Here is a 20,533-nt window from a genome sequence, read left to right on the forward strand (position 1 = left end):
CACTGCTCAGGAAGCAGACAGTTCACACAGGGCGGTATTATTTGAAAAACTTAGTGGAAGAAAAACATAGAAAAGGCATAAAAAGGTGCATAAGAAACAGCATTGAATGGATTGTGACTCAAAACCTGTTCAAGAGATCGAGATTGACGAGGTGTGGGCCGCAGCTGGATTCAGTCCAGTTCTTTTCAGAGGAAAGCCATTTTTGCAATTCATTTTTGAAATCAAGGCCCCAGAGTCTGGAAGAAGAGCGAATAGGCACAGAATCCAAGTTGCTTGATGTCCAGGGAAGTCTTTTTTAGCCTGTGATAACTTGTGTCACCTGCTGGTCCACATTGTTTCTTTTTTATCAAGACCGAAGACAGCATTTTTTTCAGTGAAGGGACTTTGACAAGTTTTGTGGAGATGCTGATTTCATTTTCCATCAGGACTTGCAGCCTGCGAAAAGTACAAACAACTGCAGGACCTTAGCCTCAGCTGAAAGTCAAATAAAGCAAACTGGGCTTCCTTAACACCTGATTAGCACTACCGGTCAGGCATCTCCAGCCCTGCACTGATGCAAAAGGAGCCTCAACCAAATATTAAAAAGCATTTCACGTAGATTTTTTAATGATCTTTTAGGCATTACGACACAAACAAACATAATCAGATTTTACTCTGTGTAATCAATCTACGTGATACACAAGTTCTTTTCAGATTGGAAATGATTTTTTTTTGATCATCTTCTAATTTTTTGACATGTACCAGTTGTCTGTCCCAACATGCGTCGCTCTGTAAATGGGAAGGATTCAGCTTCTGGGAGGTAAACAAAAGTTCTTCGGTGTGTTGCAGTGAGAGTAGGCAGGGCTTCCTCAGTATGAGTGTGTCTGTACCTTTAAGGCAAACTGCGACTTAACAGCGGTGAGGAAGTGAGAGAGCAAACTTTCGCTTCCCCCGTGAAACTTTTTATTTATACCTGCGAGCCAACTGTGCTTCGGAAACGGGAACCAACAAACAACTGAGACTAGAAGTATCAGAGAGGGGGGAGGTGTCCGCATGTCTCTGTCTGACAGGTGGATACTTTGTTCATTCTGCAAGAGAGTCCTGAGACCGACGTGGTGAGTGAATTTTCTCTGTTTTGTAAGATAATAAAACAAGGACGCTGTAATATGAAGGTTAGTTGGAAACACGTCTCAGACTGTGGGGTGGAGCAGGTTTGGAATGGGTCGTTTGTGCACCACAAAACCAGCTGCCCTGGTACTGGCCCATCCACGCCTAATGACTGCATTATTAATAGTCAACAAACGTGCGCAGTTTATAAAAAAATATTTTAGAACTTAACTTTGTTTCCAAGAGAAATTGTTCTGGCTTGTACTCTTGTACAGCTGAAGAATTAAAAAAAGAGCTTTTTTTTTTTGACAATTATTTGAAACTATACGCGTTTATTTAGGATGGGAGAGTTCTTGTTATATAGTTTTAAATAGTTTTAAAGACTTAAGGCCTCCGTGACCTGTGGAAAAATTTGGTCATCACTTCCTCATAAACTTTAAAGTCAGCTCCTAACGCGCAAAGCTGATAGCTTGTGCACTGATCCAGTTTTCAAGAATTGTATGGCTTATTTTACTTGAAATTTCCGTATGGATGTAATAAACACAAAACATTTTGATGATCAAACCGATGGCTATATATCAGATTTTTATCAAAAAGGTCACGTTTTATTTATTGTTAAATTGGCAAATATTAATTTCATCATAGATTATTGACGCATCATGGTGTTGATTTCTGATCTCAAGTTTTCTCCTGAATATGTGGTAAAATTGTAAACAGCATGTCAAAAATATTCACACTCCTTGAATTTCTTCACATTTATATGTATATATATATAAATAAATTAATATACACCATTGTGTTTCACTGTGTTGATTGTGTGTCAGTTAATAAATAACTTTGTTTTGACCATTTGCATGAGAAGCAACTAAATTAACAGAAAATAAAAAAGCCCGTCGGATTGCATTTAGAAACCTGAAACCACAGAGTTTTTTCACTTATTAAAAAATCAACTCAAAGAAAGAAGAAATTCCCATTGCTATTAATATACTTCGGGAAAGCGGTTATGTTTGAAAAATGCTAGGCTAAAATAAGTTGAAAAAAATATAAGGACAAATAAGAAAAAAAACTCAATTATAATAAAATTGAAACATCTGACAGGATGAAGGATGATCATTGAATGGTACATTGTCAAAAATTCAGTTGCTTTCAAATAATAATTGTTTTTGCTATATTTACTTTTTAAAATGTATAAATAATCTTTGATACTGTGTGTTTATTAGACAATTTTTTTTATTTCCATCCCTTTGTTTTTCTTAATTTCAACTTTGGAAGTAATCTAAACTCCAGGTATTAAGAAGTAATCTAAACTCCAGGTATTATTAGTTATATTGATAACTTGTGAAGTAAGAGGACTGTTTTAATTAATAACAGATTAATTATTTTGTTAATTAATTATTAACAAAATATTGGTGTGGTACAGAATGAAAGAAAAAACAGCTATTAAAACCTACAAACGTTAGCAGACTACATAATGCATAAATGTGCCTCAAATTATTAAAAAAATATTTATTGTTATTTCAACAAACCGTTAAATACAATTTCAATGAGTTTCAGAGTAAAAGTTTTTAATCTTGTGCACTGCCCTCTTTTGGTCACCAGATGGAGGCAACTGAGGAAGAACAGCTTGTGGAGGATGGTGATCAGGTTGTAGCGCCTCCCAATGGTGGCGTGAACGAACTGCTGGATGTGGGGCAAGAGGGAGATGTGAGCTCTGATCAGGATCAGTAAAAGATGCTTCTTTCTTGACGTAAACGGCTGCTGACGTAACTTCCTTTTTCTGCTCAGATGGAGGAGTTTCTGGGCCCACAGGCACAGTACAATGAGGAGGAGGAAGAAAGGAAGTACTACAGAAGAAAGAGGCTGGGAGTCATCAAGAATGTTGTTGCCAGCAGCTTTGGAGCCATGATTGTGTACAGTGTTTATATGGGTGAGCTTCTAATCATCTATCCATCCATCCAAATGACTGAAATTTCTGGAAATTTGAGTCTGGAGGCGTTTGGAATTTTGGAAAGATGTGTTGGAATCTCGACAGAGAAAAGAGCTAAAAACCCTGACATATAGCAGAGATTAAGATGCGTTTATATCATCCTGTGTTTGTTTTCTCTAGGCCTTTTACAGATGCAGCTGACTCTTCATTACGACATGACCTACCGTGAGGTGAAATACAGCAACCTTGGTCTTGTGGACATCGACCGGAAGATGCTGATGGGCATCAACGTGACCCCGATTATCGGCCTCCTTTACACCCCCGTACTCATCAGGTAGAGTCACACAGACATAAAGTAAACATGAATCCCTTTATCTTTATCTGATGGTTCTTTTTCACACGTTTTATCTCCTTCTCAGGTTTCTTGGCACTAAGTGGATGATGTTTCTGGCCTCAGGAATCTATGCACTATTTGTCTCAACCAATTACTGGGAGCGGTACTACACATTAGTTCCTTCAGCTGTAGTCATTGGTGTGGCCATTGTGCCTTTTTGGGCTTCGCTAGGAAGTTATATAACAAGGTGAGACGCAAAGCACTAAAGAAGACAAATTTTTGCTGATCCCTTTTGCGTCAGGTTGAATATAAGCACAGTGTTTCTGCTAAGTGAATAATCTTAGTCATGCGTGGTGTTGTGGTTATTTTCAATTAATTTGAGATACGAGTATCCATAAAATAACACCTTCTTCTAAAGAAACTATGGAAGCAAATGAATTACAAACAAGCCAACAAAAATATGACATCATCATACCTCCTGCCCCATGCTCTGGAAGTCACCTGGTCAGATAGCAACCGTTATTCACTATTTTGTGTATTCTACAAAAGCATAGCCGTCAGCAAAGAGACATACTTTTACTTTAACTAGAGACCTTTGTCAGTGGCAGGACCTACAAAAATCAAGCTGCTGAGCATGTTGATGTTATATATAAAGGCGTGAAAAAAACATGGACAGGAAGCCTCCAGAACTTACCTTGTAAAATCCCAAACTGGTTTTGAAAATCTTCAGTGGTCCGGCTCCTCGTTGGTGTTTTGTTTCCTCTTAGAGCTACTGATTCAGTAACCTATGGAGCATCCGGTGGGAGTTGTGAGGCCCTTTCTGTAAAAATTATCGGGAAGAAAGGTCCTTTTCTGTGCAAGGTGTCAGTACGAGGAGCTGCTTCACTGCAGATCTAAAAATGAACACAGCTTCTCATCATTTTAGTTTAAAAGTGAAGCCGTGCGTAAGGACTGACAAGTTATGCCCTTATAGCTGACTGCCACTATTTTGGAATCAATTTGATGACGAGTTTATGGTTTTAAATTGTGGAGTCTGTGTTGTCTTTTGTGTTTGCATATTAAATTATATCGTTTTACTATTTGTGATGCGATCATAAGCCAACTAGGAACTGACATTGCATACTATCTTAGACAAGCAGAGTTGTCCCCAGAAAAGGCATAATATATCTATGTTTTTGTTTTTAAATAAATGTGAGCTTTTTTTTTTGTCTTAAAGCTCATTGTGCCACACACTCCCCTCCCCTCCTGCAGGATGGCCCAGCAGTACTATGAATACGCCAACTACAAGGAGGAGCATGTTCAGGAGCAGAGGAAGCTTCCAAAGGGGGCCTGCTACAGCTACATCATCACCTTCCAGTCCATTTTCTATGTCATCTTCAATGTGAGTCTGCACCTTTGCCCCTGCTCTGCAACCGTTTTCCACTTGTGCGTCATATTGTGAAAAACCAAGACTGAACATGAGGAGAAAATCAACGTAAATGTTTTTGTTGTATTTTCTTCCATGTTAGCTGAGCTTCGTCTTCGCCGAGTTCCCCATGCGTATCGTCCTCCACGATCACCTGCATGAGAACTACCACGTTCTCTGCAACGTGAAAACATGTGGTAAACACATCTCGTTTTGACTGGGGACAGATGAGTAAAGCACTTTACTGAAGAAACTCTGATTATTTGCGTTTGATTATGTTTTAGCGGAGAGAAAAACAAAACTCCAGCCAAAAGGTGTAACACATGGACAGAAAAAATAGCTTAAGCCTCTTTATCAAGTCACAACATTTATTTCATCACCTATAGGTTTAGTGTTAAACATGCTACATCATCCTCCACAATTATTAGCACTCCTGGGTTAGATGTGTAAAAAAAATAATTCATATTCATAATTTCATCTCACCCTGAAAATGATAAAAACAGACTTTCTTCTGCTCACTTGAGCTGTAGGTATCATGCAACCTAGTGGTCCATTTTTGTCTTGGGTGCTACTCAGAAAAGGGAAAGACAATATAACATGTCAACTGTTGAGGTTCATAAATTAGAAAATGGCTGCATGTATCCAGCTACTCCTTCAAAGTTGCACATATTTACAACTGGAACAAAAAAAAAACAGGGGAAAAAATGGCATTAAGATTAATTTAGCTTCTAAATATTGATGTGATAAGTAAGTAGCAGACAACAATTTGTCAAGTTGCTATCAGTGCATGGGCATTACGTAGGGGTCAGAGTTGAAAGTGTTTATTTCATACATCGAAGTGCAATGTGCCAAAAATACTGCAGCTTTACCTTTTGGTAAAGATACAAATATTTTCTGCTGTGCACTCCTTTCCTTTTTAGTCATGTAATCTTGTCAGATTGAACTTTTGTGTAACAAGCATACCAAAGAATGGACTCCTTCAGACCAAAGTGAACCTCTTCATGAGGAACTGAAACCCTGCTGGTATTTGCAGCCAGATTGGTTTTTAAGACTGGTCTGCTCCTCCCAGGAAGTTGAACATCTGTAAACCCACATCAACTCTTCCTGCAGTTGTTCTTGCATGGAGTTTCCCTTTAAATTGTTATTAATTCAAACCATAAAGCCTTCACTGGTTTGTATTGCCTTGGGGTTCAGGGACTCATCTACAGCCGGTTTAATTAATTTTCTTAAAGTGGAAGTGCAGATGGTTTCAAATGGAAGTATAGGTCCTCATTTTTCCTCCAGTTCATCCAGCTTTTTAACATACAAAGCCTTAAACATGAACTCTCTTTGAAAAGCCACCTCTGACAGTTTCCCTTTTTTGTCACACACACTGAAACTAACTTCATTTATATCTCTGAGAAACTGAAAGCATAAATTTCCAAACACCTTTGGTTTAAATCTTCATATTTGCAGCTGTTTTCTACAGATCAAACTTGCCTTTTTATCCGACGTTCAGGTGCTGCAATCAAAGGCATCATCCCGGGCTTCAACAGCACTGTTCTGAAAAACCTGCCCCGCTCCATGCTGCTCATCGAAGTGGAGAGCATCCTGATGGGTTTCGCCTTCCTCGCCATGATTACTGTAAGAGATGCACAAGAGGACAATTTTATGTTATTCTCTAGATCAATCTTATGATCTTTTTGCTGTGGTTCTTTTTAACTATAAAAATTTGTTTCAAGATTTTGATAGTCGTACTAGAGTCATTATTTGAAGAACAATCGTAGCTATTTAATAAGTTGTTTTAGTTTTTTACTCTCCACTCCTTGCATGCTACTTGAATCTGCATCTTATAAGCTGCAAAGACCAAATACAGTTCCTACATTCAGTTCCTGTAGAGATCCCATTAGACAGCATGGTTGTTATACATTGTGTGTAGCAGCAGCACCACTTCCTGTTTTACTCGCCGTTTTCAATAACAGGTCATTTGAAAGCTGCTGGTTTTGTGTGTGATTACTTCTTGTTCAGGCGTCAAACATTTGACCTCAAGCTTTCTCATTGAAGAGGAATAATGAGACATAATCAGAAAAAATTAATTATTCACTGTGAAACAGAAATAGTGTCTTAAGTATTTATTCTTTGAGAACCTTCTCACATTTTGTCATGTTGCAACCACTAACTTCAACAGCAACTCCGAAAAACGTTTTAGGGTCTTTAGTGGCTATAGCTGTCATGACTGGTTTCCCAAAGAGTCCAAACTCCTCGTGATGCAGAGAATATTCACGTTACTCAGCCTTATCTTCACTCAGCATGATCTATAATTAGTGTGTTTTCTTCCCACAGTTTCTGCTGCTGTGTGGCCCCGCCTACCGGCCGACAGAGGAGATTGACCTTCGCAGCATCGGCTGGGGGAACATCTTCCAGCTGCCCTTCAAACACCTGCGGGATTACCGCCTGCGGCTGCTCTGCCCCTTCTTCATCTACAGCGGACTGGAAATGCTGTTTATCATCAGCGGGTTCTCACTGGTACGGAACTAATGCCCTGATTTTCTACAGTGACCTGCTAGTTACACCCAGGCTTGGTCGTAAAAAATGGTATAATTATCTCCCCCCCCCCACAGTCTTATGGCGTCTGCATTCTGGGCATAAAAACCCTCTGGCTCCTCATCCTGGTCTACGGCCTCTCCTGCTCCGTGTTCTCCCTCCTCTCTCTCAGCCTCCTGCGCCTCCCACGATGGGTGTGTCTAATGGGGGGCGCTGCGGTGCATGGAGTCCTGCTGGTGGTTCTCCTCGCTCTGACTGTTAAGCCCAACTCACCGGAGTATCTGGGTCCCCTGCTGGTGATCATGGTGCTGTGGGGACTCGGCAGCGCCCTGAACAAGACAGGGGTCAGCAGTGAGTATCTGTGGTCATCCAGCTAACATCATAAGTAGGGCTGAAATGATTAATTGATGACTGAAATTCATTCTGTCTGTCTGTCTATTTATAGCTTCACCCTACATTTATTTTCTTACTAATATTGTATAAAAAAAGAGTTAAGTGGTTAAATTAAACATCTGTAGAATGTTCTTGTCTTTTTATCCAATTAATTGGTTAATCATAAGAGTAATTGATAGCTCAATCAAATAAAATAATTGTCAGTTGCGGCCCTAGTCACAGCACAGCAACTCTTTCACCGCAGATCATTTGGCTTCACGTTTTTAATGATAATAGGAATATTAAATAGGTTAACATAAAAAAATACTAATACATTCTTAACATTTTTAATTGATCATAATATGGATGCTTTTTAAAAAGGATTTTGAATTCTTGTGTTGTTCTTAAAATGGTTTTTCTCGTACAATCGTCTCTGTGTGCCCCAGCCGTTGTCGGCCTTCTGTACGCTGAGGAGAAAGAGCGCCTGGATTTCGTCTACACCATCTACCACTGGTGGCAGGCCATCGCCATCTTTGTCGTCTACCTCTGGTCCCAGATGCCCATGAGGGTACGTTTTAGTTAATAGTTTTTTCCTGGATGTAATCTTATATGCTAATATATGTTATTTTTAAAAAATCTTTTTGCCACTTAGGCTAAACTGTCCATCCTTCTGGCTACTTTGTTACTGGCGTGCTACTGTTATTGGGTGATGGAGCGCCGTGTGGCACAGAAAGTGAAGCCCAGAATGCCTCGCATCCCTCGGCCAAGACACAAGGTGACCCATCTCTCTGTGCATCTACAGCTACTTAAAGGGACAGCACAGATTTTCTAAAGTAAAAGTTAGAAGCAGTTGAAATCTTATCTGCAGTAGTGATAACAGAGATTAGTTAGTCCTGGAGACTGAAGCTAATGTTTGTTTTCAGTTTCCTCATGTTTGCCTCAGGGTGTTAAACAGTAGTTAATACTTTTTTAACACAGGAAAATGAAGTAAGAGGCTGTGTACCTCTCATGATCTCCCTGTGTGAAACACAAACTGAGAACAGAGCAGTTTAAAAACGCCTGATTGAAAAAAAAAAAATGGTACAGAGGTGTTGGCATCATGTTGTGGGGCTGCTTTGCTGCAGGAGGGACTGGTGCACTTCACAAAATAGCAGAGATAAATGTAGAAACATCTCAGAACATCTGCCATGAAGTTGGAGCGTGGGTTCAGTTGTGTCTTTCAAATAGACTAAATATGTAGCCCTATTAGTTACGAATGTGCTTAAAGACAACAAAGTCCATATTTTGGAGTCGTCATCACAAAGTACCAAACTCATTAACTCAGCATTTGAGGACAGGGTTGAAAAGACGTGTGTGAACAAAGGACCAGAACTCCAGCAAACTGTTGTGAGAAGCTTGGTGGTGATTTTAAACTGTATAAATAAATAAATCATTCATGAGACAGTCCATTAAGACTGGAGAAGTCTGATCCTTTCTGTTTGTTTCATACTCCTGATACCTTCTAATACAGACATGAAAACTTGTTCACCTGATTGTGCAGGAGTGACTGAGGTCTTAAAATCATGGCTGGGTTGTAAAACATCCAAGTGGAGAGTAAAAATAAAAGCTTATGTTTTTACCCTCAGGTGAAAGGCTACCGTTACCTGGAAGAGGACAACTCTGATGAGTCAGATTCAGAGGGAAGCGAGGAGGATGACGATGAAGACGAGGAAGAGAGGACGGAGGAGGATGAGCGCGTTGTGGAGGAGATGGTGGCAGGGGACAGGGAGGAAGAAGGCCGGGACGCCAGAGCCGAGGGCGCTGACTCGCCCAGAGCCTGGAGAAGAGGGGCTGAGGGTCAGGGGGCCCACGTGGAGGACGACGGGAGGGAGATATGACAAAATGAAAGAATGAGGAACATGTGGAAGCGCTATTGACTATAATGTTAACTGGCATCCTTTATATAGTTAAAGCACAAAGGGAAGAAGGCCTTGAGCGAAACTTTCTGCATCATGGTCACATCTTGGTAGAATTGTCTGTGGATTGTCCTAAGAGCTGGTTAGTGCGGCCAGCTTTTCCTTTTTCAGATCATTGCAGTGGCATACACCTCGGCATTTTACACATTTACAGACTTTGATGTATTTCTCTGGTGTGTTATGTGACAGACCAACACTTTTACTTCACATTGTTGCCCCACATTTATCTCCATCTGTCATCCCACAACCTCTGCTCAGTTTTACTGCCCCTTCTGAAAAAAAACCCCATCCCCACAGCATGATGCTTCCACCATCATGCTTCACCATGGTGATTATTTGTACAAAGTGGTAGTTTTCACAATTATATGCTACTTTGTGTTGGTCTATCACATCAAATCCTAAGGAAATACATTAAAGGTTCTGGTTTGATGAAGTCTGGACAATTTTACTGCTAATAAGCACCTTAACAAGGAACTACAGTTCTTGTTTTGTAATTTTTTAAACATAAAAATGTACATAAGTTTATGGGCAAACAGATTTTTTCCCCTCATGTCTTAAAATGTTATATTTCTACATGTGTAGAAATATTTTGCAGTATATTAAGGGCTGTACTTTCCAATGCCTTATCACACTTTGAATCTAGTTTCACATCTCTTCTGTTTCTTAACCTCATGTATGTTAGAAGATGCGTAAAATTCATACACAGTTTTATGCATGTTTTTTTTTTATAAAGCTAAGCAGCAGCCTAGAGGAGGCCATGACAGTCTTTAAGGGTGATAAAGCCTTAAAGATAAAAAAAAAAATACACACAAATGATGGTTTTTCAGATATCAGTGTTTTATAAAATTTCGTTGAAAGGAAAGTTTTAAAAACATTTTTATCTTAAATGTATGTTTTTTAATGTGATTTTGATGTTTTTGGATGAGACTCTATATTTCTTGTAAACATGTTCTGTCTACAGTGGGTAGAACGGGGAAACAATTTCGAGCACAATGCTTTCAGTTTTCTATCCGCTCAATTTGCGCTTCATGTTTACCAGATCTGTCGATGAGCAGGATCTTTTGTTGAATCTGTAGAGTACTTGGCTGTAAAAGAAATATCTGAAAGAGACAGATTTTGAAAAAAAAAAATTAATTAGCAATTGATTTTATCATTTGAATAGCAACATAAAAACTTTGTATTAATATCAATTGTAAGACAGCCTGCTTTATTCTGTTGAATGTGAATAAGGCTTTTTTGTGGTTTTAACTTCTGTCTTGCTTTAAGACTAGGATGACAGGGTGGCTGTAAATCTGCTTTTCTGAAGGATAACAGAGAAGAATATGAATGTGTGCTTAGATTTAATACAGTTCAGTATTTTGCAGTTCCAAAGGCGACCCAAGACCGATGGCTGTTTAGTTAGCAGTGTCTGTGCAGCTTTTATTGCCATTGGAAAATTCATAAAATCTTCAAAAATACTGTATATAAATGAAGCTACTCTTATTTTAAAAAAGTGCAATTTGTCTACACCAAGCAAACAAACAGCTAGGTGATTTATTGCAAATAAATCAGTTCAGCTACAGATTTTTGTGTTGAACTATAGAAAACACAGCGTGTGTGTGTGTGTATTTCTAAACACACACGCACACACTGTTCAAAGAAAACTCAAACTCCTGATTAGAACAGCAGTGAGGTTGTGGTATCACAAAAATACAATATAAGACATTTTAACTTATAGGAAAAATGTCTTGTTCCACTGGCAGATTATCACTTGTACTTTTCCATTAATATTAAGGAATTATTGACTTAAAACAAGTGTCTATATTACCCTGAAAAGCTAATTGTACCAAGATATTTGCACTAGAAAGAAGACAGCAAATACTTGACTTTGTGTTTTTTACAGTGTGACGCTGCTGCAATGGTCCTCCAGCATGAAGGTCCTGGGTTCGAATCCCAGTCTGGGGTCTCTCTTTGTGGAGTTTGTCTCTTCTCACTTTGCATGTGTGGGTTCTCACCTCTCACAATCCAAAACTGTTATATTAATAAGTTATTCCAAATTACACATAGGTCTGAATATGTGGGTGTGTATGCGTGTGTGCATGTTGGTGTGAACTGGTGATCTGTCCACAGCATTCATCAATGTCCATTAGAGACAGGCACCAGGGTCTCTGTGACCCAGACAGGACCAGCTGGTCTAGACGACGGATGGATGAATGGCATGTGTTTGTGTGTTCACTTTTATTAAAATTCTTCCTCTGTTTGGGAGCAAAAGAATGTCCCCCTCATTGCTTTTGCACAGTTAAACAGACACTAAACTCTGCAGGATTTTCAAATGCTGCAGGGGCATCTAACCTGTATCACTGACTGGATTAAGTCTGAAAAGCTGCACTTGTATTTACCTATCCAACTATTGAAAAGTGTTAAGTTTTCATTCAAAAAATGCAGTTTCAGTTTTTCCTGTGACGCAGAAACAGCTTTGTGTGTGCTGTATGATTATACCTAATGGCCTCCCTTCTCCCAAATGAAAGCTTGACCTGTCACAGGAAGAAAATCACCGAGGGAAGATAATAACATTAATTTGCAGCTTTGGTCCAGATATTGTGCTTATTCTTTGTAATGCCGTCATCACATTCTGAGCGGTAAAGTAGAGCAGATTTATTGTTAACGTCCTTCATTATGCCTGAATCTTTCCTGCTGTGACAGGAAAATATCTGGAGTGCAGAAATATCCTGTTAATGACGACAAGTTGGCTTTTTTTTTTTTTTTAGACCTGCTGTTTGGTCTTATAGAGATGTTTTGTTCTGCGGGAGATTTTTCAATGTCATTGCAGTGAAGCTCAGGTGCTTCCAATGATGAATTTGTCCCACTCCAAGCGAGGTCCTGCTTCTGTATGGAGACATTTTTGGCAGGATTTAAAAAACAGATTTTATTTTTATTTGGTTGGCTGGTTTTACACTTGGAGATCACATTTCTTGGTCAATTTGAGAGTGAATTTATACCTGAACATGTTATCTGTATTCTAGGGTATATTAACTATTATGCACAACACATATTTTAGTGAACTGAGAAACATCCTTATTGCACTGTTCCCCATATATTTGAAAGTTTTCAATAATATATAGTTGCTGTCGTCTTTACTGATATTTCTTTTCTGCATACACTGAAGCAGGAGCTTAAAATAGATGAAAGCGATAAAGTTTTGCTTACAAGATGTGTATTGTATTTTCTATCCACCATCTTTTAAAATTAAGTGGTAAAAACATTTTTTAACATGTATCTCCATGGAAACTCTGAAGTTACAGCAAGTAAAGAATAAGATAAAAATGATTCCTTGAATCAACTTTCAGAGTTTGTTCAAATACCTGCATTCTCATAACAAGGACAGTTCAGCAGACATGAGAGTTCACTGATTTAATCAAGAAGAGTGGATCAGATGGTTGACGGTTGCTCTCACCTAAAATAAACTCAAAGAATAAGTTTGTTTTATTCTTTAGGGTGTTTGAAATTAACTCTCTGTAAGAGAGACTAGAGACAGAGAGGAGCAACAAGTGATATCACGGTTACTCAGACAATAAATTAAACACAAAACAATGTATTTAAAGATAATTACATGTGTAAAAAAAGTCATGAGCACAAGCTGATACAAAAGGATCAGGGAAGGTGGAAGATTATACTAAATACAAATGATCTATTTTTGCTTCATAGTAATATAATACTCACTCATGGATAATTTTTGCGATTCAAAAATTGTTTAAGTTACTCTTGAGATACCTGCCTCCGTTTTGTGTGCAGCTATGAAAGTTAATTAGTTTCGCTTTGAGACAGGATTCGTGACCGTTTGCAATGTGAGAAATGCTCATTAAGAAGATGTTTATTTCATGAATCCACAGCTGAATAAAGAGTTTACTGAAGGATGCTCATGGGGCTTTTTGTTTTAATAAGCCTGTCTGCTGTGATGATCCGCAGAAATATAGTACATCAATTAGTCATTAAAAATGAGGAGAAGCTAAATTGTTCTTTTTTTTCTTAAGAATCCCACTCTGGTCCCACTCTGTGTGGATACATAGAATAACAAAACTATTGAGAAAGAAGCTTATTTATTTATATGTTTTCTTTTTCTTCTACACGCATCAGGTGTTTATTATATCTTTTTGAATGATCAGATGTTTTCTCAAAAGTGTCTTTATGTGTAACAGAATAAGATTAGCTGAATTCATCCATAGTGGCCCCTAAATTGTACATGCTGGGTAACATGTTCTTCCATTTTCTTCAGATGGCTCCTCATATTTCAAGGCTTAACTTATAAAAAAACAAGTTAAATAAAGTTGAACTTGTTTCTTTGTTTCCTTAATCCAAAGAAACGATGGGTGGGCTTGGGAGGTAGCTGCTAGATCCCACATGGTTTGTGTTGTAGTTATGGTCCAAAGCCCTCTGAACCAAACTGAGGTGGAGCTCAGGGGTTCTTTGGCTCAAGTTCAACCTGCTGCTGGTCTCGATACAAGGCTCCGCAGTGCCTGATGTATCTGATGGACTGGATCTTTGGTGTCTGGCAGTGGGAGCCCCAGTTCGTCCAGTGCTGGTATCAGTCTCTCACACTCCATGATGTACTGCTGACCTCTGTAGCCTGGGTACTCATAGCACACAAAGCTAAGGAGAGGCAGAGCCACAAAGGGGATGTTAAAGAGACAGCAACAGGCTCGGTCGGATCAAGCATAGACTTTTGAAGCAGTTTCAGCACTAAAATGTGATTTTTTTTTCTCTTCACTTTATTATATTTGAAAGAAATTGTTTAGCTTTTAAGTCATTTTTATCATCTCTGTTGTACCATTGCAAAAATGAGAGATGCTGTCATCCTCACATGTAAAACATTTAGCAGTAACATTTGTGTTCAAAGCTCTCCATCATAAATCAACAAATTCAAAGACTGGATTTGGGAAAATAGATGATCATCCTGACTGAAATCTTTTCAGATTATATTAGAAATATCCTTCTAATATATTCTTCCTCTTTAGCCACTTGTTCAGGCTGTTTGGAGGTGCTGGGTCTATGTGAAAGATACCATCACCAGTGAAATCAAAATTCCAAACAACCTATTCCCTGAATGACTAAACATGTTGACTCCACTGTATGTATGAAAACATATTTTATGTATCTTCTCCCCTGAGTGGTTTTTGTTTTGGATGAGCAGATTTCCCCCCTCACCTCCACTCCTGTACGAGCTTTAACAGCAGAATCTCTCTTAGAACTGAAAATGTGTTCTGTTTGTTGAGAAGTCAAAGCAAAGGGGCAGATACTGACAAAAATAAAGTTAAAACTAGGACAAATAAAACTGTTTTGCAGCACAGTGCATTATTGTATTGGAAGCAGCCATCAGATGATGGGTAAACTGTAGGATAAACATGATCAAATAATTAGGATTTCTCAAAACTGAGCCATTGACACAAAGCAGCACTATTCTTCCATCCATCTATTATCTTAAACGCTTATCTCTGGAGGTGTTGCCAGGGGTGCTGGTGCCTATCTCCAGCGGTCAAAGGGCGAGAAGCAGGGAACACCCTGACCGGACAGGTCGCTAGCCGCAGTACTATTTACACCAAATTCTGGCTCTGAAATCTTAATGTCACACCTGAAATCAAAAATTATTGGACCAGGTAACATTTATCTCATCTGTAATTTTCTCGATTTGGAGAACTGTAGCCTCAGTTTTCTGTTTTTAGCTGACAGGAGAGTCACCTGGTGTGATTTTCACAGGGTTTAGATGTTGATATTTGAGCTACTGTTGTCTTTATATCCTCTTGACCTATTTTCCCAACACCAACAAGACATTTCCATTCACACAACAATCAGGCAGTCCTCTGTAAACCTGAGGGATGCTTGTACATGAAAATCCCATCAGATCAGCATTTTCTGAAACACTCAGACCTGCTCATCTGGCACCAACAGTCATGCCACCTTAAAGTCAATTATATCTTATTCTTCCTTATTCTGATGATAAGTTTAAAACTCAAAACATCTTCAGTATGTCTAGTTGTGCTGCCATGTAATGGTCTACTTTAATAGTTTTGCTATCAAACAATTAAATAGACATGCTTTTCAAAGTGGCTAAGGAAGTGAATGTTCATAATTCAATTAACTTATGTAACGCTGCAATAAACATTTGAATGTTAGTCTTCTTCTTACAACTTGCAGCTGCACCAAATTTTTATTTTTCCCCCCAGTTTTAGTTTGTTATGTGAATGCAATGGACTCTGATTGCTTTCTCAAGACACCTGAGAGATATCATTTTAATTGTTTTGTACAGTAACTTCCTCTTTTCTGTATCCACTGTCTACGTTTCTCTTAAGAGTAATGCTTTTGAATTACACATAAAAACACTTTTGTTTCAAACTCACCAAATGACTTAATGAGTGTTGCTTTGTAGATAAAAGAGTGTTTGAGCTCCATTGTGTTGAAAAATAACTCAGCGATAACGACTAGCTTGGATTGTTGCCTATTTTTTTTATTACCCTGTCTTTTAAGATTTTCTGAAACTTCATTTATGATAAAAAAGCCAGTAGACGCTCCGCTCTGCACATGCATGGAGCCGACCTCGAGCATGAACCAGCCCACGGCCTGCAGGGACGGATGAAGTTCTCTCTCTCGAAAATCATCATGCGGTTGCTTTGAGGAAACTGCGAAGAGTATGTTACCATTAGCAGACCTGCAAGCAAGATCCAAAGCTTTGGCTGATCATCCATTAAAGTTTTACTTATAGCACAATAAATGGGGCGAATCGACATGAAGCGCTCGGTGTGGTAGGATAAAGAACCAGCATTGGCCACCCGGTTGGGGTACTCACCCCTCTCTAGGATGAACAGCTGGCCTTGGCAGTCATGGCGCTCAAACCCACCCAGCTGCAGATGTGAGTGGTGAATGTGACAGCTTCAGATGTTTTAGTAAAAAAGGTTAAATATGTAATATGAAAACTGTGAACATGAACCGGGCAGCGCACACCTGACAGACAGAAACATTTAAGCAAATATGGGGTTTTTCCCCCAACATTCTTTCACTCTTAAATGATTTTTTAAGACTTCTCATGAACAAACACAACAGTGTGCTGACAGCAGTGTAAAATCTGCCTCTTATTTCCTGTGAAAGAAAATCGCAAAAGTGATTATTTTAAAATATAATACAAAGTGAGAAGTAGGCGTTAACATGTCACTAAATGCATTTTTTTCTTTGTTTCAGGAGTTAAAATATTGGTTAATCGTGTAAAAGTTGCTGTGTCAGTTGATTTAATACAGAAAGGATTAAAAAAAATCTTTCATTAAATATCTACAACGTATTTAATTATATACATTAAAAATATTAACTGATTTCTTTTTTGAGATTATTAGAAGGGATTTATGTAACAATACAAGATAGTACAATAATGTAATTGTTTGTGCATTTAGATTTTTTTGTGAATTACCCTGCATGTAAATACTTCAGTATTACAACATAATGTTCTTTCCTTATGATGCCATCTATTTTGTCCCTCCTGCAGCAAAACATCTACACAACATGAAACTGCCAGTCTATACTTTAAAGTTAGGATACCTTTGAGTGCATTTGGAAACGAGCATCTGGATTTTTATATTTATTTTGACGTAATTTGATCAGCTTTTTGGCTCCTGATAGAACAGGACTGGTTTTACTTTGAATAATAACGCTCCCTTTCTAGCTTCTACCAGCAAGGTATTGTTGGTTTTCTCTCAGAATTATATCACATAAAATACTAATAAAGTACATTTAAGTTTGAGGTTGTAATGTGACAAACTGCAAATTAATGGGGAGTCACTGTACAAACAATCTTTTTCCTCTGGTGATGTTGATATTTCACATCACTCACTTCTCTCCTCTACTTTTTGGTGAATGCAGAATACACACCACATATATATAGATACATATAGACACAACAGTCAGCTGCTCACTGAGACCTGCAGGCGTACAGGCTGTGTGACTCAAGCGCCTCTCTCCACTCGGATGGAGCGGATGTTGTCCATGTCGCAGTCATGAACTCCGGACACTTGCCCTGGAAGTGCTCCTGCTCAAACACAGTCACCTGTGGGGGGAGCAGCACATGGGGAATGGAAGAAAACTGAGTCTGTTTAAAACAAGTATTTTCAGTCTAAGTGAAAAGTGTGATCTTACTTTAAAAGAAGGGAGCGGTGCCCATGGCCCTGAAGAGCATGGGTGAGCTCCTGTAGGTTTTGGACACTCTATTTATGGCTAGAAAATAAGAAAAGGTCAGGAAAAACCCAAGGGAATTTTTGTAATTATTAAACGGTAACTGAATAAAATCAAAATGTTACATTTTCAGCTTATTTTTCACTAAACACACACACATAAATTATCAAATAAACCATTTGTGTCTCAACAACAGTTCCAGTTTGACTGTTTTCCCTCTTGAATAAATCAGTAATTTAAATCTTACCAGACTGTTTTCCTCGGACTTCCCACGGAACAAATCCTCTTTAACCCTCTATGGCATGACTTTTTATTTTTGTGGAGAAGAAATATTTTCCTGCATTCTTTGGGAGCTTGGTGGTCCCTAATTACATGTCAATCATAAAATCGGACTCTGACACCTCCTGGAACCAGATTTGGGTTTGTTGCCTCAGGGTAACATTGGTCTAGAACACCAAGATTGTCTACACTGATTATGAGAAATGAAATACAAATCAAACAAAAACTATATTCATAAAAGAACTATTTTTTGGACAAAAATATGTCAAAAATCATGCCCCCCCAAGAAATAAAATAAAGGAGCAATGTGAGGTACAGCTATGTGGTTTGTTGCCTGAGGGCAACGCCATGCCATAGAGGGTTAATTAGACTTTTGTCTCAATCTGGACCTTCTGTTTTATAGGAGCGGCCACGCGCCGTGCACGTGCCACGCATGAGCTCTCGAGACTGGCTAGGTGAGTCTGTCAAGTGCGATGAAAATAAGGAAAACCTCTTCCGGCTGGCCAAAACCTTCAAAATAAAAGATCATCGTGACCTACAGACCAACTTGATACTGTATGCAATATTAATATACTTGTAAAAAATAAAACTTTATGTATTTTTTGAAGCATTTCTGTCAAAATATAAAAGTTAGTATTTGACAAAAATATTTTACATAGACTAGATAGTGCTAAGAATATTATTAAAAACATACTATTATTACGTATTGTTAAACAAATTATCATTATGTCTTACATGAAAGTGACAAATATGCTTAATGAGAAGGTTTTTTTTTTTTTTACCATTATTATTTTTAATAATTAATATTTCTTGACTTGCTATTTCAGGCAGACTTTTGTTGAAAAAAAAAACCCTCTGCAAACTCTGTTGTTTCATGTTTTTACAGTCATTTGTGCATTCTTTTATTTATTCTTTCATTGAAGACAGAAGAGAAGATGAGCTTTGAAAAAACGCTTTTTGAGAGGCAACTACTTAAAACACTGGAGAGTTCCGGGGTTCGTCTACCTAATATTGATCAACTTGACGCAGGTTGTGGAAACAGGCGCTTCTGAGCTTAAATCTGTGCGTAAAGTGAAGGAATGAGTCGAGCGCGCACACCAGCGGTTAGGATCCAACTCTGTCTTTGTTAATCCTGAGCGCCCTGTCGACTCAGCAGATCATATAGACAGGACCCACAGAGGTGCGGCCTATGAATGCCGGGGCTGTTTCGGTCTAATCGTATAGGTCAGCAGTGCCATCGTATAGAGCAACAATGGAGGAGGACTATAGGCAGAGAATGAACAGGATTTTGAAATACCATTCAGGGGTGATGTCGGTAATGATGGCATCCCAAACTCAAATGTCTTTAATGGCGATGCGACCAGTGTTGTGGTTCCAATCATTATTATAACTTATCTAGGATTAAAATATTTTAAAGGAAACACTGTTAAGTCTTTGGATTAGATCACACCTAGACGTGGATGTGACATAAACCTACTCTTTAAGCATGTTTACTGTGAATGTTCCATTTTCTTCAAAATACATTTCTCCAACTTCAGCAGTAGCAGAAATGTTGCATAATGTTTGTGGAAACTGCTGTTATTTGGCTGTTATAGAAATGTTCCTGTCCAACCTTGCTCAGGCCTGGCCTATTCTTGATGCTGCCTATTCTTTTGTGCCCCCAGTATAATGCACAGTATTGGGATCTTAAAATAAGGCGGGAAATGATTTGGAAGCAAGAATGCTTACTCTAAACATTTCTGAGTTACAAATAAATGTAGATTGGCATATTCCTGTTAAAATGTTTTTCTTTGTCATGTAAGAGAATCAATTTTCTGTTTACAATGATAGGCAGTTTCTCCTTATGTCTCATCCTCCATATATGGCATGTCTTTTTGCTTTTGGGAGGCATTTCTTTGTTAAAAACACATTTTAGAAATAACCAAATATCTGCTTTGAAAAATCAATGGAAAGGTCAGTTGTGTATGGAAACCCTGTGCTTTTAAAAGAGGTATGTAGTTATACTTTGCTTTTATGCTGCCTTAAGAAATGACAAGCATTGTTACTACTGGGTGAGGACTGCTGGCTCTCCTTTAGCATCAGAAAGTTTTATCTAACAATATAACCATGTAGCATCACTTGGATTGTATGCTGCACAGGCTGAACTGTTTTTAATTTTAAGCTGCAGAAATACAACTTCAATGTGTCCAATGACACATTTACATGGTAGTATTGAACCCTGCGGTGCTACAAATAACTTGATGAAGTGAATGACAAATGGGTAAACACGGGTTTGATGAATGAGTTGTAGAAATAAAGTCAGAGCAGACTCAGGTTTAAAACAGAGAGATGAGTAAAACAAACCATGGCTTGGCAGAAGATGAACAGAAACAGACATAAACGATGGTATGTGTTTATAGATTTTTAGTACTATCTTTTCTAGTTAATGCTTGCTTTGTTATAGTGATGTATTCTCCAGCAGCACT

General features: G+C 38.4%; 1 protein-coding gene and 1 pseudogene across 1 annotated transcript; one reads left to right on the top strand and one right to left on the bottom strand.

Annotated features, from left to right (window-relative positions):
- Positions 1-904: 904 nt before the first annotated feature.
- On the top strand, positions 905-11,059 carry unc93b1 (unc-93 homolog B1, TLR signaling regulator). The gene is made up of 13 exons (XM_005803058.2): positions 905-1,094; positions 2,686-2,790; positions 2,872-3,013; positions 3,194-3,347; positions 3,433-3,594; positions 4,599-4,728; positions 4,856-4,949; positions 6,251-6,375; positions 7,075-7,257; positions 7,353-7,626; positions 8,094-8,215; positions 8,300-8,422; positions 9,273-11,059. The coding sequence occupies exons 2-13, from the start codon at positions 2,686-2,688 to the stop codon at positions 9,522-9,524; spliced, it is 1,866 nt and encodes a 621-aa protein (XP_005803115.1). The 5' UTR covers positions 905-1,094; the 3' UTR covers positions 9,525-11,059.
- Positions 11,060-14,034: 2,975 nt separating this feature from the next.
- On the bottom strand, positions 14,035-18,597 carry LOC102225539 (annotated as a pseudogene).
- Positions 18,598-20,533: the final 1,936 nt, after the last annotated feature.

Source organism: Xiphophorus maculatus, chromosome 5 (genome assembly GCF_002775205.1).
Source record: "Xiphophorus maculatus strain JP 163 A chromosome 5, X_maculatus-5.0-male, whole genome shotgun sequence".
Lineage (NCBI taxonomy): Eukaryota > Metazoa > Chordata > Actinopteri > Cyprinodontiformes > Poeciliidae > Xiphophorus > Xiphophorus maculatus.